General features: G+C 26.8%; 1 protein-coding gene across 1 annotated transcript; it reads right to left on the bottom strand.

Moving 5' to 3' along the window:
* Nucleotides 1-611: 611 nt before the first annotated feature.
* LOC111029374 (ubiquitin conjugation factor E4 A) lies at nucleotides 612-11,224 on the bottom strand. The gene is made up of 14 exons (XM_022308348.1): nucleotides 10,548-11,224; nucleotides 9,050-9,286; nucleotides 8,315-8,458; nucleotides 7,939-8,253; nucleotides 7,540-7,877; nucleotides 6,795-6,998; nucleotides 6,420-6,711; nucleotides 5,684-5,829; nucleotides 5,382-5,531; nucleotides 4,272-4,355; nucleotides 4,023-4,182; nucleotides 3,061-3,232; nucleotides 1,038-1,245; nucleotides 612-964 (listed from the first exon to the last, which is right to left on the bottom strand). Exons 1-14 carry the CDS (start codon nucleotides 11,088-11,090, stop codon nucleotides 832-834), a joined length of 3,126 nt encoding a protein of 1,041 aa, XP_022164040.1. The 5' UTR covers nucleotides 11,091-11,224; the 3' UTR covers nucleotides 612-831.
* Nucleotides 11,225-17,009: the final 5,785 nt, after the last annotated feature.

Raw genomic sequence — 17,009 nt, 5'->3', positions numbered from 1 at the left:
TATTTCGTAGGTTTTTTTTTTGACCATTTAAAAACTTAAAATTTGCTATGTTATGCATTTTAACGATGTTCAATGCATGGGAGTGTAATGTCTTCTCATGTATATTTTTATATTAATTATTTAATTTGTTACAACATTGTCTTTGAAACATTTTATTTTACAAAAATCTTTTATAATAATATAACATCATATAATAATATTATGTACAAAAATATTAATATTATTAATTATTTAACTATGATGTAATAACTGTATGGGTTGTAAAGGTGTACCATGAACTATATGTATATACAGGCTATGAGATAAAGATCCCTTTGATAAAAAAAAAGGTTGAACCTTTTATTTCTTATGTTATGAAATGTCCATCAAACATAAAAGAGTGGAATGTTAGTTTTCATTAAACATTTAAAAAAATATTTATTACTTCTTAGAAAGAAATGACTTGTGTAGCAGAAACATTTTTATATTACCTTTTTAGATTTAACAAAATTAGTTCTAAGCTTCATTTAACTTGAACCATTAACAAATAATAATTATAGGTTTGTTTTATTGATCTATATATAAATATATGACAATTAAAATATATATATACAGGCAACAAAAACAATTAGTATTAATAGTATATTAGCATGTACTTATTATGAAATATTCATACACCAATAGTCCATATATTAAAAAATTATAATTCATAAAAATACATCGTAATCATAAGAAAATCTAACAATAACAATATTTTTTTTATAAAATGGAGTGTCCCCGAAATATTGTACTTTGTATTACATGTACATACCTAAGAACTTAATATCGTAATGTTTTTGAAAATTGTAAATTTTACTTTAAATTTTGAGATTTTTTGATTTTAATCCATTCGTCAATTTGATTTTTCAATTCAGTATTTGTTATTACCATATCCATAGTCAAATGAGAACGATTAAATGGATCGGTCTGATCACTTAATAAATGTCTAACAAAAAAAAAAGAAAAAAGATTACACAAACAATTTTTAGAATATAAAAGAAAATGATATACTATATTACCTTGCTATAGTGGATCGGTCAACATTCATTTTACTCGAAGGCAAAATCACAGGGTCTACCATGAGAGTAGACATAATAGGGTCTAAAAAGTTTTCTGGGGCTTCTGTAAGTAATAACTCTTCATCATTACTTTGTTGTATTGCTAGTTTGGATACTCTTTGCGCTATGTTAGTAATTCCAACAATTAATGATGCTCCTCCAATTCTTGCTGAATATCCAGAAAAAATATTAAAATTTAAGACTTATAAGGGAATATATCCCTACTAAATCTAAATAAAATTCTTGTTACCATAGCCAAATTAATAATTAATACCTTAAATCAATAATTTAGTGTACACTGCCTATTCAATTTACTATTTACTAGGTTTTAGAGCTTAGATGATTATGAAATGATACATTTTTCTCTCTATTCATCCAATTTAATGCTGATTGGGATACAAGTTTTACCGATTAGTAGTCAGTTCTCCAGACTCAAATAGGACCGCGCCTAGTGTGGATACCGGAAATTGTTTAAAAAAACATTTTATATTATTATGTATTTAGAAATATACAGGGTGATTTTTAAGCATGCTCACCCCATTTTTGTGATTAAATTATGCATACATTCAAATTCTGATTTTTGGAATTTTTAAGTGTGATAAATACGATATTTTTGTGTACTTAGTTATTTATTTACTTATTTACTTTATTTTTCTCAACATTTAAGGATTATCCTGTGGCGATACCAACTTTTGTTTTCAAATGACAACCTATATGTTTTAAAGCAAAATGTATTCATATAATTTTTCTGAAAATGTTGACGTATTGTAATCAAAATTTGCACGAAAACTTCCTTAGTTATTCTTGTTTACATACTAAAGAATAAGACTATTATATATTTTTAGACTATTATATTAAAATGTTTTGTAAAACGGATATGAGCTCGATAATTATAATTCGGAATGCAATATAAGATATTCGTCAACAATTATTACCTAACCGAATTATAATTTTTGAGCTCGTATCCATTCACAAAGTATTTAGTATTTAATATATTACTATCCTTATTCCTTAGTATGTAAAAAAGAAGAACTAAGGAAGTTTTCATTCAAATTTCGATTACAATACACCAAAATTATCAGAATCACATTTTGTTTTAAAACATATAGTTGTTATTTGAAAAACAAAAGTTGGTATCGCCACATGATAATTCTTAAATGTTGTAAAAAATCTAAGTACACAAAAATATTGTATTTAACTACACTTAAAAATTCCAAAAATCAGAATTTGAATATATGCATAATTTAAGCATAAAAATGGGGTGAGCATGCTTAAAAAATCACTCCGTATAATAACCAAGTACATAATATGGTTATAATTTTTTTTGACAACATTTGAATAACAGAGCATTTAGATACAATAATTATAATTCCGATAATAGAGGGTTCGTATAACAGAGGTCAAATAACCAAAGTTCTACTGTATTTTCATTCAATGATATATATGTTTACAAACATTAGTGTTATTTGTAGATATACAAAGCAATTAATTTTTTGTAATAGGTGCCTAATTGTTTATTGTACCCAAGGTAACTAATATTTAGCACTTTTTATGAGTGTATTTTTTATCAACATTTTAAAAAAGCTTCAGATATAAATTGGATATTTATTAAGTGAATTAATTTAAGGTATGATTACAGAAAAATAGTCATGACCCAATGGATTTGATCACTTTTAATAAAAATTAACTTTTTTGCAAAAATGAATAACTAAAGAGCTGATTATTAGGTTCTTAACCCTTTCACTGCTCCAAATATACTATTAAGTCCAAACCATTTACACAATTTGCTGTCCCAGGCATACTATTACGTTAATGTATTTTATAATATTATCATTTGCCATTAACCATACAATTTTAGGAAACCCTAGTTTGCATTATTTTAAACTCTTATAATTAGGTCATATAGATCTCCAAATTAAAATTTAAAAAAATATATACATTTAAGACAATAAAAATATTGATTTTATTTTTAATTTAACAATACCTAAGACGTCTTCAGTCTGTTTAAAAAGCAATGGATTGTATGATCGTCCATCTTTGGAAACAGCTAAACAAAATGCTTCACCATATTCGCTATCCCCCAAATGTACATATATCATACAAATATTCAAAACTATTTCAGCTGGTTCGAATTTGTATTCCTTCATATCTTTTACCTGTATCAAAATGTAAGAGCATATTTTTAAATCATTGAATACTTATTGGGGTACAAAATAATTATGCTACTGGTCTCTTTGTTCAATATATTATGTTTTTGTTTAAATATTTCAAAAGAAATACATAAACTTAAATATTAATATACTATTTATTTTATTTTTTAAATTTAATAATATATGAAAAAATTAAACAAACAACAGTTTTCAAAATTGTTTTTTTTTTTTTAATTGTATATAATTAATCCAAAAGCCGACACCAATATTTTATAAATTACAGTAAAACCTCGCTAAAACGGAACTTCGGTAAGACGGAAACTCCGGTATTACGGAATATTTGTTTAGTCCCGTTTCAAATTACATATAATTTTATCCCGCTAAGATGGAAACCTCGCCAAGCCGGAAACGGACACGTTTTTGTAATGAAAGTTGAATAAAACCCTCGCTAAGACGGAAATATAACACGATTTTTGTGTAATAAATTTATTTTCGTACTGTCGATACCCATGGAAAATCGATATACAAGAGCGTACGATGACATTAAAAACTAATAAAATTGATATGTACACACTATACAATATTATTATCTGAGTTGCTTGGTTTTTGTATTATGTATCAACTGGTTTAAAATAAATATATATGTAATCTTTAATTTTATTCAATTAAAAAATTTTTTGAACCCCGTCAAGACGGAAAAATATCATGGTCCCATGCGATTCCGTCTTATTGAGGTTTAACTGTACTTCTTATAGACATTACTCGTGATATAACACTACACAAATAGAATACTCACTTTAAAATTTTTTTTTTTTGGTCCAACTAAATGACATAAAAAGTAGTTTAACATAGCTGCTACTCTATCAACCATTGTGGGATGACAAAATATTGATTTTATTTCTGATGTAAGGTATTTAAATGTATTGATGGTTTCCTTCCCAAGAATATTATCAAATCTGTAAATATAATATTTTTTAACAAACACATAAGTTAAAATAAATAACATCATCAAAAATTAACAAATTTAAAACAAAAATATACTTACCTAGCAATCATTCCGATATGTTGCAAATATGACATATTTTGAGCTCTTTCTCTTTGAGATAGATTATTCCATTGGCCTGATTCACTAATATTAGATAGAACATACAAAATAAACAACACATTTTGAATTACAAACATAAAAAAAAATTCAAATTTTATATTTTTTTGAGAAATGAATAAATAAATATATCCTATGAACTCATCAATATGGACTGTTTATCCTTAGAATTCAAACTTAAATAATTCAAAAACTACTCATACAAATTTTGATTTTAATACGTCAAAAATTTCAGAAAAATTATCTATTGTAAAATTTATAGTTGAATAGGGGTGTTCTCATTTAAAAAACAGAATTTTTGATTCTCAAAAGAGTAAAGGCACTCCTTAAGAGGTACAAAAAATCTCAAGAATTTGAAAATATGATCTTAAAGTATATTTAAAAATTAAAAAAAAACAGATTTTGAATAACAGCATTATAGAAGAAGAAAAAGGGAGTGAGCATGCTTAGTGAGTCACTCTGTATAATTTATTGACTCTTGTACGAAGCAAATAATATATTATTTTTATTTTTTAATACAGATATTTAAATAAATTTTATTACGATCAAAATACTTCCAAAAACCAGATTTACAAATTGGCTGTATTAAATTTTAAAATTAAAAAATACTGATTAGAAGTTAGAACCAGTTATTTCATCTGTCAGATCTTCCAGTAACACTTTATATAGCACTAGAAGATCTTGATCATTTTCAGCTCACCAAGCAGTAACATTAGATCACACACATGTTTTACTTCAAAAGTCTCCTTAACAAGATTTTAATGTATTGATGTAAGTTATAATTTAAATCATTAGTAACACAATCTACCATTTATTCAATGCCAAACTGAACCCTGATACAAACAAAAAGTTAGTTCAAGAACAAAGACACGTGTCATGTGTCAAATAAAAGGTGAACTCAATTATTGTGAATATTACATTTTTACCCTACTTAATCATCCAGTTTTGATTTTTTTTATTAATCAACAAATTCATGTATAAATATATGTATAATGTTGTAATAAATTGTATATCGTGATGAAATATCAAATGGCAATAATTATATTTACTTACTGAGCAGTTTGCATTTGTCTTAACTGAGCCATATTTGTTAATGCTTCATCTAATAAGAACACAGCATCATTCATTAATAAATTAATGAATCTTAAAAATAATGGTGGAGAAGCCGCTTCCATATTATTCTCGGCATCTTTAGCCAACGATCTTAAAAAACGTATTAAAATAATTAATATTTATTCATTCATTGCCTTTTAGCATTATGGTCATTCGTTAATATATACAATGCTAAATGTTCATGAATAGAATTTACATAATCCACAGTAATTGGGATAATAATTTATACATAAATATATTACTTGAAAACTTCTCTGTGTTCTTCTAATTTCCACAAATAATCCATGACAACATACATAGGTCTGCGATAATTAAATTTCTGCTCAAATTCCACACTTTGTCCAGTCATTTCAATACCCACAAACACATCCAATAGAGCATGAACAATCTTAAAATGAAAAAATTAATAAAAATAATGATTAAATGTTACATTTTTAATTTCAAAGGTTAGGATATTTATGATCTTAATTAATAAATACTCTAAAAAATACACACAAAAATATTTGAGAACCTTTAAGTGGAGGCAAAATCCAGATGTATTGTCTGTGTTACAAACAAACAACAGAGTAAATCTGCATTCGGAATAACCAATTTTGTGTCGTAAGATTAAATATTAAATTAATTGATCTATAATCAAATTTAAGTGATAATATTTTCTAGGGCATCTCATAGACTTTTAACTTTAGTTTTTAATGATATTACAATTTAAATGTGAGTATGAGCATTTTAAATTATATTTTATATAATTATAATTAAAATTAAAATGTTAATACCATTAACATTCTATGAGATGTTCTAGATAATATATTCTTAAATAGAAAACATTCTTAACTATTCTTAACTGATTCAAAATAAACTATACATTTTTAATATTCATGCTTTGCTAGTGTTGTAACAACAATAATACTTTACATAAAATCATAAAATCATAACTCAAGTTATAATAGCATAATTTAATACTAATAATATATTAATTACTTGTTTACGATGGGGATGACTTAGAAATAATAACTCTCTGTAATATGATCCTATTGAGTTTGTTACAGAGCTATCTTCGTCCGTATGTGGTAATAAGCAATCTAAACATTCAGCTAGACGAGCTCGCAAATGTGGATTTCTCACTCGACTATTAGATGTCATGAAGATTAAAATAGCATTTAATAATTCACTAACTAATGAAAACCCAGGTTCCTCTAAAGAGCGAGAATGAAAACGACGCACTAATGTTAAATATCGCCAAATATTTTCCAACAAAAATTCTGGAATGCATCTAAAAACATGAATAATTACTTTTAATACCTACATATTATTTTAGTTAGGTAGATAAAGTTTATAATAAATTGGTAACTGTACTTTAATGTAGGAGGAACAACACTAGGCAATGGAAATTCAATAACTAAGAATTTATTTGGACAATAAGATTGAAGATTATTTGATTGGAAATCTTTGTCTACATCCAACACAACTTGAGTAAGCCAAATACATGTTGCTTTTTGAAATTGACTCAAAAGATGTAATGTTGATGGTTCTAAAAGAGCAGCTTTCATAGATAGATATCTAAAATAACAGTAAAATATAGTTTCATAAAATAAATTAGTTGAAATGTATATTGTATAAATAAATAAATTATTAGACAAATTATTATTGATAATCAAAATATATGATAATCATACATAAGAAAATTATTTTTTTTTTAATACAGTTACATTTCTAACATTTAAATATGAAGAGAACAAAAAAGAAACAATTAAAAATTTATGAAGTCTATCATAGAAAAAATTAATATATTCTATACTTTTTTCCCACCTTCTAAATTTTTTTTTTTTTTTTAACAACCCAAATTAAATTTTAAAAAGAAAGAAAAGCTTATTTATTATGGTAATAAAATTATTAGCCGAGTATTAGCAGTCAGTTGGTATAATTTTATTTGAGCAGTTGAACCTATGCAAAATAAATATTATTTTAGGATGTTTGAATCAAATAAACACCAAAATAATTCAAAATTTATATCAGTAGAAAACACTATATTTCTAAAACAAATTGTTTGAATAATAAATGGTTAAGATTCACTTCATTTAAACAATTCAATTGAATTTACTTGGTCATTTCACCTTCCATTCGATCATTAATAAGTTTCATTACTTCAGATGTGGCTGAACCAGATTGTTGAGCATCTACAAACGTCTGTTGCATTCTTGCTAACTCTTGATTAATATTTGTCATTTTTTCTTGCACTTGAGCAAAACCTATCTCTAAAGACTTTTGTGTCATGTAAAAACATTCTGTAATAAAATTAAACTGTCCTTTAGCTACAGGTCTTTGGTCTGATGAATTATCTTCTCTAGAATCATCAACATTAGTTGGTAAAAGCATAGTGTTTTCATTTAGTTTTAATAGATGTACTCCACGTTGTCTACTTTCTTCGTTATTATGAACCTAAGCACATATATATTAGAATAATAACTTGGAATATCAGTTATAAATAAATATAACTAACCTTTGCAGCACAGTAGGTAGGATCAATTTTCAATAATTTTGGGTTATCTGTATTAGAAATAAATGGTTGACACAGCCTTAAAAGAACCGCACTTAAGTTTAATGCAAATCCATCTGAAATAAATCCCAACATTGACATTTCGACATTCCATAATTTACAGCGTCCCATGTTTTTTTCCAAACAACTTCCCAACCAAGATAATGTTTTATGTTTTACTTCAGGTCCAGCTTTTAGTAGGTTTAATAATATTTTATGTAATTGAACATGTAACGTCTCCAAACCAGACCATATGTTACTTTCCAATGGACCAGATAACTGTTACAAATAAATATTTAAAATAAATGTTATAAAATGGCAAAAGTTATTTAATACTAACCTCTTCCATGGGTTTTTGGAAATATTCAAATCTACCCCCTGGTGTTTGTGGTAAACCTGATATTGCAAAAGTAGCTCCAAGCACTGTGTTTGTAAAATTGAAACCGGGAGATGTATCTGGTACATAACAATCATCAATCAACGACTACGAAAAAAGAATACATTTAAAGTAAAATTAAAAACAAAAAGTATTCATAAAAGATACTAGAACAATTTCAAATGATTAAAAATATTAATTATAATGTTTAGAAATGAATAAATCGTTTATGCTAGTATCTACTAGTGTTCCCAATAAAAAAGTTTACAATTTTAGCCATTGAAAAAATGTCTATCTACTAAAACAAGTTAAAGTTGTACCAACGATATTATATCATGCACATTCAATTAATAATAAATAAATAATACCACTTTCTTTTTTAAAAAGAAAAAATTTTTTCCTAACATAAAATTATCCTTAATTTTATCATTAAAATAGAAAATACCTGTAGCTTGCTCGTTTTGTTTTTTTTTATTGAAACTTGGTTGTACAATTAATTTCTTGCTCGTGTGTTAAAAGCTACACTTAAAAATTAAAAGCCACATAGAACCCACAATATACACATAATATTGCTATTTTAGAAAAATTAGCAAAAAGTGACAGTCTCTTTTAATGAACACCCACAATACATAGTGTGTTTAGATCTAAGACCATTAATAACGATGTTATAACTACTTAACAATTTTAACTTGAACTTACATTAGCTAATAATAGTTCTGCAGAGAATACTTGTAGTAATGCAATCTCACAATGCGGTAAAAATATAATTGTTGATTGTAAAATTTTTTCTTTTACTTTCTCAAGTATTGGATGGTATATACTTTGAATTTGTGACTCTCCATCATCTTCATCCGAAATAATTTGTTTATTAACAGAAGTAAAAAATTTCACATAATCTTCAAAGGATGCCATATTAGTTTCAAATATTTTTAAAACCTAAAATTGAAAAAAACATTTTGAAACATAAGTAACATCTGTTTCAGTATAGCAAGAGTTCATTTTTTATAATTCGGTCATAAAGAAATATTTAAAATATTCAAAATTGTATTGAAATTAACATTGTAAGAAAAACTGTATCTTAGAGACAAGTTATCAAATAAATCAAAATGTCAATTTGCTTTTAGGATAAAATAAAAATCCACAAGGATCTTAATTTTAGTAACCACTATCTTTGTAAAAATTAACTACCTCAGAAAATATAGAAATAATCCTGTCAGACATAAGATATAATTAGTTAGGTATACCATAAATAATATAATCATATCAAATATCAATAGCTTAGTGAGCTAATATTATAAGTGACAAATGTGAAATTGTCCAGACATCAAGAAAAGTTTCACTGTTATTCAAAATTAATTTTTCGAATATTATAATAATCATAACATTTTGACAATAATTGTACTATTAGAAATTAATACACCTTCATTTAAGGTATTCAACAGGGTTAAATACTGCATTAAAAGATTGAAAAAATATTTTTATCTTTAAAAAAGTACTTTTAATAGGTATGTGTATTCTAAACCATTGTTTAAAACAATAGAAACTACTAATTCAATAGTTAAAAAAATTTAAATACACAAGCTAAATAAAAAAAAAGCAAATTTGATACTCTTTAGGACAATCCAGTAACTATCATCAGTAAGTTGAACACAGTAGCTATTCACACGTCCAACCTGGAACTTGGAAAATGATTTTTAATTTAAACATTGTTTTTACAATTAGTTTCAACATTTAAGTATTTGCATTACATTGATTCAATAAAAAATAGAAGACACTTGCAAAGAGGAAGAGGAAAAAAACAAACAAAAATAAGGTGACTAGTGTCGCAAATCATAGTGGTCATTGTGGAATGCGCAGAGGAGGGAATCATTCAATGCATTTTTAAAAGAATGAGAAAGAGAAGTATGAGACCAAAGCAAAGACGGAATAACTATATTATGCATTTCCTAGAGACATTTATGGTGTGAAACCAGGGTGTTGGTGGAATTATTGAGAATATATATTTTTACTAGGTGGTATAACGAGGTGGAAGTAATTCTCAGTACTTAAGCCATAGATTAGTTATACAAGCCTTAGGCTGGCGATAAATTCGGACTATAGCATTTATTTTTATACCTTAAAGTTTAATATTAATTGATTAATTTATAATTTCTTTTAAATAATATCTATCAACTGTATAAAATTAATTTAAATGTACCTGATCTTTAATGTTTTGAGGACTATATAGATCAGGTTGTTTAAGTGCTGTAGATACATTCGTACACAAAAAACCAAATATTTTAGAGTAGATGTCTTCTCCGATTGATGGATAACGATTTTCTTGTTTAGCAAAAGTCAAATCAATGAAACATTGAAATAAATAAACAATGCACTCTTTCTCAGTGGTATGTGAAGTAATTGATACATTGTGTTTAGTCTTGAGTAAATATGTTATCGGATCAGCCAACAGTGTTCTTTCAAAAATTGATTGTTCAAGAATTTCTAATTCTGCTCCATTATTGACATTTGACTTCAATATTTCTAATAAATCTGGTAAATAAATAACTGGAGAGTCGTATTCTTTATCGAAACTAGGTATCATGGTAAAATGAAATACATTTTCAACAAGTTTATTTAAAGTTTCATCAATGCCATTATTTACTAATGCCATTTTAGAATTAGAATCTTTTATGTTATCCGTAGTTTCACATGAATTATCGAGATTATTTTTTTGAAATATAGAAAATTCGTTGCTCGACATTTGTATTTTGTAGTTTGTACAGCGTACACGTATGAGTAAAATAGTTAATCGACAGCATACAACAGCCAACAAAATTAAACAACTATTATAGTATTATTGTTCCCAGCGGATTAGGCGAATGAATGTTACATATTATCTTAGTTTTTACATTTTATGATAAGGATAACGAATAAAAATATATTGATCAAGGCCAGTCATGTTTTTCATAGTAATATTAAAAGTTGAGATGCAGCTGCGTAGTCAATTCTCGGTATACACGGTTGTAACTTGGTTATTACCACAGATCTATAACATTAATGGCAAGACAGCAACAAGATTTTCAAGAAGAAAAATTCGATACGTATCGATACGTACCAACTCGTATCGAAGTCCGAGTCCGATACGGGTCGGTACGTATCGCTTGTATACTGCACGTGTAACTTCTTGAACGCTCAAAATTGCCTTGATACGACGTATCGATACACTCCAAATTCTTCCTTGAAAATCTTGCAAGCTATCGGAGGGCCTTAAAAAACAGGAAATTAGTTTTCGGGAAAGTTATTATCAGAACGATATTTTCTTTAAAGCTTGAGCCATACTTTTCATGAACACTATTCAACAAGATATTGATTTATTTAATATTTTTTTCAAAAATAAGTATAGTATATCTATGGTATTATTACATGATACCAAACAAGTAACTTACAATCATAATGCAATTTGATCGACAAGACCCACAATCACAGATATCTATATTTTGCAGCGTAGAAGTCTATGCCCACAATTTAAGGAGACGTTACTAAATTTTATGCTAGGCAGTTCTCGTTTAGCTCCGTTAACTTAAAAATTAGAGTGAATTGACCTTATAAAATTTTAAAGTAAGATTATTATCTAGGTAATGTTATGGGCATTTTATTATATTTAAAGCAAGTTATGCTGGGACGCCCGTAGAAAATCAGATCGGTGGGTGCAAAATTAAATTTATGTGATACATTATAGGTAGTCACATATTTACATTATACACTATTTTTTTGGTTCAGGGAGTCCCCTGAAATTATGAGTATTTTAAGAATTGCAACCAATTTACAATTTTAAAATAGGTACCTACTGTACTATCACACAATTGAACAATATATGGCTAAAATGCACTTTACCAACTCCCTCAAGATTTTCAATTTTTTTTAAACGATTTGTTTCTTTATGCTAACGATGGAGTAAAATGTTACCTAACTATTATTTAAAAGTTAAAGCCTTTTCAAGTTTGTGGCTATATGGTACATAGGTATGGCTCGCATGCCGCACATCACATACCACAACAGTCACTAGGGCACGTAATAATAATAATATTATGAACACGTCAATACGTCATTTGTCATTATAAATACTGTAAAATATATTTAATAATACTATAAAGATATTACATTATTTAAATATTTTGAGTATTGATCATTATCTCCACTGATTGACTCATTTTCACTTTTTGACTTTTCAATTTCCTCTATCTCAACATGATCAACATTTTAGACATGGGGGTGGTTGGTGGATAAGCCCGCATCTAACTGAGGCTGTAGGCGATGTCAGGCCTCCTTGGTTTTGGCAAACGAAGATGGTAGTTGAAGGGAGCCCACCTTATTCGTGTTACTTTAACTAACATAGTTAAGTTTACTTGTTAGGTTATCCATCTGCCTGAAGGCAGATATGCTTTCTCCCACGACCATGAAGGATTTTTTCTATTTTAGCCAAGGGTGGGGGGGGGCTGAGCCTCCAACCAACTCGAGATCCGGAGAACCTGGAGTTTGGTGATCAGATTCGGAAAGTGAAGGGAGCCACTATTTATGTCACTTTAACAAGCAATAAGGTTACAATATACTCATTAGCCTGTTGTGTAGGTAGCTACTTGAACATAATTGCAAAACAACTTGATATAGCTTATTCTACTGTCATAAAGATAATTTAATATGCATAATAATAATAATATACAATTTATAAATGATAAAACAGTTATAACAAATAGTGATTTTGATATAAAAATGTAGATATATATTATGTCAATAGTTAAAAAATACAGAAAAACAAAAAAAATTCATATGCGTTTCAGGAAAGTTACATAATATGTTGCGCTCGTGCGTATAAACGTAAAATCGCAAACATTTTTTTATTACTTCTAAAATAATAGTTTCCGGCAGAAAAAATGCCCCATCGTTTTAAGCATAAAGAAACAAGTCGTTTAAAAAAAAAATTGAAAATCAGGAGGGGGTTGTTAAAATGCATTTGTTCCTAATCTGTGTCTTAGCGATTTTATTTTTTTTTTTGGTACCACTAACAAATGATATTTAATAATTAAATAAAAAAAAATGATAACTTAAGTTGTACCTATTTATGTATCCAAATATAAAAATGATAAGAAAGATATATTTCTTCGCTATGCGTTGAGGAATTTTGGTAAAATTGGTTGTAGCGTTAAGTGTGGTGATCGTTTGACGACGTCAATATTATATAAAACACAATGATAGATTAAATAGGTATGACGGTATGTCAGCAACTTTGTGATATGCAAATCTGCGAAGATAAAAAATCAATTGGCCTTGAACGTTAATTTTTCATGATCTGAACAATAAGTATTTAAGATTCTGAGCGAAGCGATTAATATATATCGAAATAATGCTTCGATTTTCATATTCAATATCTTTTCCGGTGGGAATCTAGTAGGTGCATTTGGGAGGTCTACATTTATAATTCTCAACAGTTTTCAAAAGCATCGGGAAACGTAAACAAAAAATTAAATAATAACTGGAATTTTTACGCAAAATCGGTTTTCAGCAATATCAATTTTGATTTTTGATTAGTTACTCTAAAAAAATGGCCGTAGATACTAGATAGTAGATACCAACGTGCAATTTTCACTGAATGTTTTTGTTATAATTACTATTCACTATACAATTTTCAATATATTTTGAGACATACAATTTTTGAATACCCTATTACTAGTTTTTTTTTTCGATTAATGTATTTAAAAAAATGTTAGCTCGGTCAAAACACTTTAAAATATAATACAAGGTTTCTCATAAGTTTTTGTCAGTGGAAATGAAAAAACAATTGAGCTTAAATCCATAATAATTCTAGATGAGCGTTTGAATTTAGAATTTTAACAGACATCGAAAAAATTCATAAAAATTCTCAAATTATTTTGAGTTATAGAAATTAAATAAAAATTTTTCATTATATATATAAGATTTAAAAATTGAATACAAGATTTTTTTATAAATTTGACTATCTTTATATATAAAAAATTCCACTGGAAAATAAATTAAATTTGTATGTGTTCGAAGTTGACATTTTTTTCAACATTGGATGTTCATTCCATTTTTCATAATCTCGATTTTCTTATTTTTTTATTCAAAAACGAATATTTGTAGACACTTGATATTTACACTATATGTATATTTCATCTTTTCATATACTTGATAGAAATTAAAAAATATTTTGACTTGTTTTAAGCTGTTGACGGATATTTTCAATTTTCATTTTTTTTTTTGTATATACCGTTTCTGTTCTGAATCGTTTTTTGTAAATAATGATATGACATCATTGAATTCAAATTTAATACCATCCATTACAGCTACCTTCTAAACACCTAATGTACAGGCGTACAGTCCACGTGCCCTCTTTTTAAAATTTATTTATTTGACATCTTTTTGGGGGCAGTAAAAATGCTTCAATTTTCTTCAACAGCATCTTCTCTGTAAGTAAATCTAATTGGTACTTATTGAATGGGTCAAAAGTAATAATTACCCATAGTTTTTAAAAGTCACTGGATAAACAAAAAAAAAACTAAGGAAAAACTGAGATATTTACTCAAAAATAGGTTTTGTTCTTTAGTATAACTTAACTAAAAAATAACCCAGTATAGACGAAACTGTCACTGAATGTTTATATAAGCATATTCATCTGAATTAGAAATTTGTAAAAAATTACTATTTATAGTTATGTTTTGCATATTTAATACATGATTCCTCTTAAATTTCCATAAATTAAAAATAATGTTTACTGGAAAGTCATATTATTTTTTTACTACGGTTTAAATTAGACATTAAATGTTCACCCTTAAATTAATAAATATTTTCATACAACGATTTTCTTATTTGGTTGTTATTTCAAAAAATAGTAATCGTTGGTAGGTACTTGAAATTGTCATTAAATGTTATACTTATATACGTACTTATTGAAGTTATATTATAGGCTGAAAGACCGTCTCCACTCAGAATCGTTTTTCGTATGCAATGAATTTATATATTGAATTCAAATTTAACAAATTCATTACAGTGACTATATGTCTATATGGACACCTAATGTATAGCAGAGCGGGGTATACTTCCACGTCAACACTGCCACAGTCCAGAATTATGCAGACATTAGAACTTCATTAAAAATACCTGAACACCTTTATAAAGCATTTGGACCCGATCATGAAAATTACAACAAAATTTTAACTTTCCTCAAAACAACCAAACTTTATAACCTTATAAAATTATATGTATCTAACAGCAAAAACTGTGTCTTCTTTTCTACATGGTACATACTAAGATTAATCATATTTTAATAGTATAAAATTCTATAAAGTACCTAGCTATCTGAATGTAACAGTAATATTGTAAATACGTAAGCTAATAATCTCAGTTGTTAAAACTTTAAAGTAATAAAAAAAAACCTAATCAAAAGTCCAAAGAATAAAAGTTGAAAAAGTCCAGTACATATGATTAGGTGAACGAAAAAATATGATGTGAGGCACAATCAAACATCCAACTATTATTAATATAAATTGGAAACTAAATTATTTACCTGTCGAAATTAATAAAAAATCTTGTAGGTACCAATATCGCCTAAATATTCACAAAATAAATCTATTAAATATATTATATATTACATATATACGGAAATTGGTAGGTTATTTTAGTATAATTTTTTTGACGATAGTTAATTAAACTGATAACTTATTTACTTATAAACTTAAATATTAGATAATTATTATAATTATTTAATTTTTTTTAAAGATTGTTATACATATATTGTATATACCAGATTTTTTGTAGTTAAGATAGTTAACTATATAGTTAATACGCAAATCCATTTTTCGAAAAAATCGATTTTGGTTTTTAGTGTAATTCTAACCCGTAGATGTATGAAATTTTCACTGAATACTTGTGTAAACATTATCTATACACCATAACATTTTCAAAATATTTTAATTCGTGTTGAATTATTTAATAGCAAATATATAAGCAAATGAAATTTTCGATTATTATTTGTTTTTTTTAAACCCAAGTCGATAAAAAAATATTTTTTCTGAAAATATTCTATATTCTAATTATCAAAATCAGAATTCGAAGGAGGCAACGAGTGTTTTGTAGTGTTTAAGCTTTGAGTTATATAACTCTGTGTAGGTATACTAATGAATCATGATAATGGCGTTTTGAAGATATGTGGTTATGGTGATTTGAAAATTATAGTAGGAAATTAATACCTATCTACCTATTAATCTATCAACAGGTATAAATAATGGTATACTTATATCTTATAATAGAAGGGGGCAACTGGCGGCCCACGAGCCTTTTTTAACTGGCCCGAGCTACATTTTCAAATTACATTATAAACAAAATAAATGCTATTTATAATGTATATTTTGAATGACCCTTTTTTTTTTGCTTTCCATGCTATAGCCCGCTAGATTTTAAGTTTCTAATAATTGGACCTCTAGTAACTCTGAGTTGCCCATCCTTGTCTTATAAGAATGGTCCAAGTATAATACTTACCTCCTAATAGATCTCTATTAGATCCGAATTACATCTATTCTATATTTTTGTCAAACCATTTTAAAAGATTATTAGCATTTATCTTTATCATAAGCATTTTAATAACTAAGAAACTACTCGTTCGAATTTT

This window comes from Myzus persicae, unplaced genomic scaffold (genome assembly GCF_001856785.1).
Source record: "Myzus persicae strain clone G006 unplaced genomic scaffold, MPER_G0061.0, whole genome shotgun sequence".
Classification (NCBI taxonomy): Eukaryota; Metazoa; Arthropoda; class Insecta; order Hemiptera; family Aphididae; genus Myzus; species Myzus persicae.
The sequence above is the reverse complement of the archived record's forward strand: the minus strand, read 5'-3'. Positions and strand labels throughout refer to the sequence as shown.

What these genes read in the sequence shown, in the direction of transcription:
- LOC111029374 (XM_022308348.1), bottom strand. Translation starts at nt 11,090, where the DNA reads ATGTCGAGCAACGAATTTTCTATATTTCAAAAAAATAATCTCGATAAT. An exon ending in CAGAACTATTATTAGCTAAT is followed by an intron (nt 8,459 to 9,049) that starts GTAAGTTCAAGT and finishes CTTTTTTCGTAG; the next exon opens with TCGTTGATTGATGATTGTTA. An exon ending in GTTGTTCCTCCTACATTAAA is followed by an intron (nt 6,712 to 6,794) that starts GTACAGTTACCA and finishes TCATGTTTTTAG; the next exon opens with ATGCATTCCAGAATTTTTGT.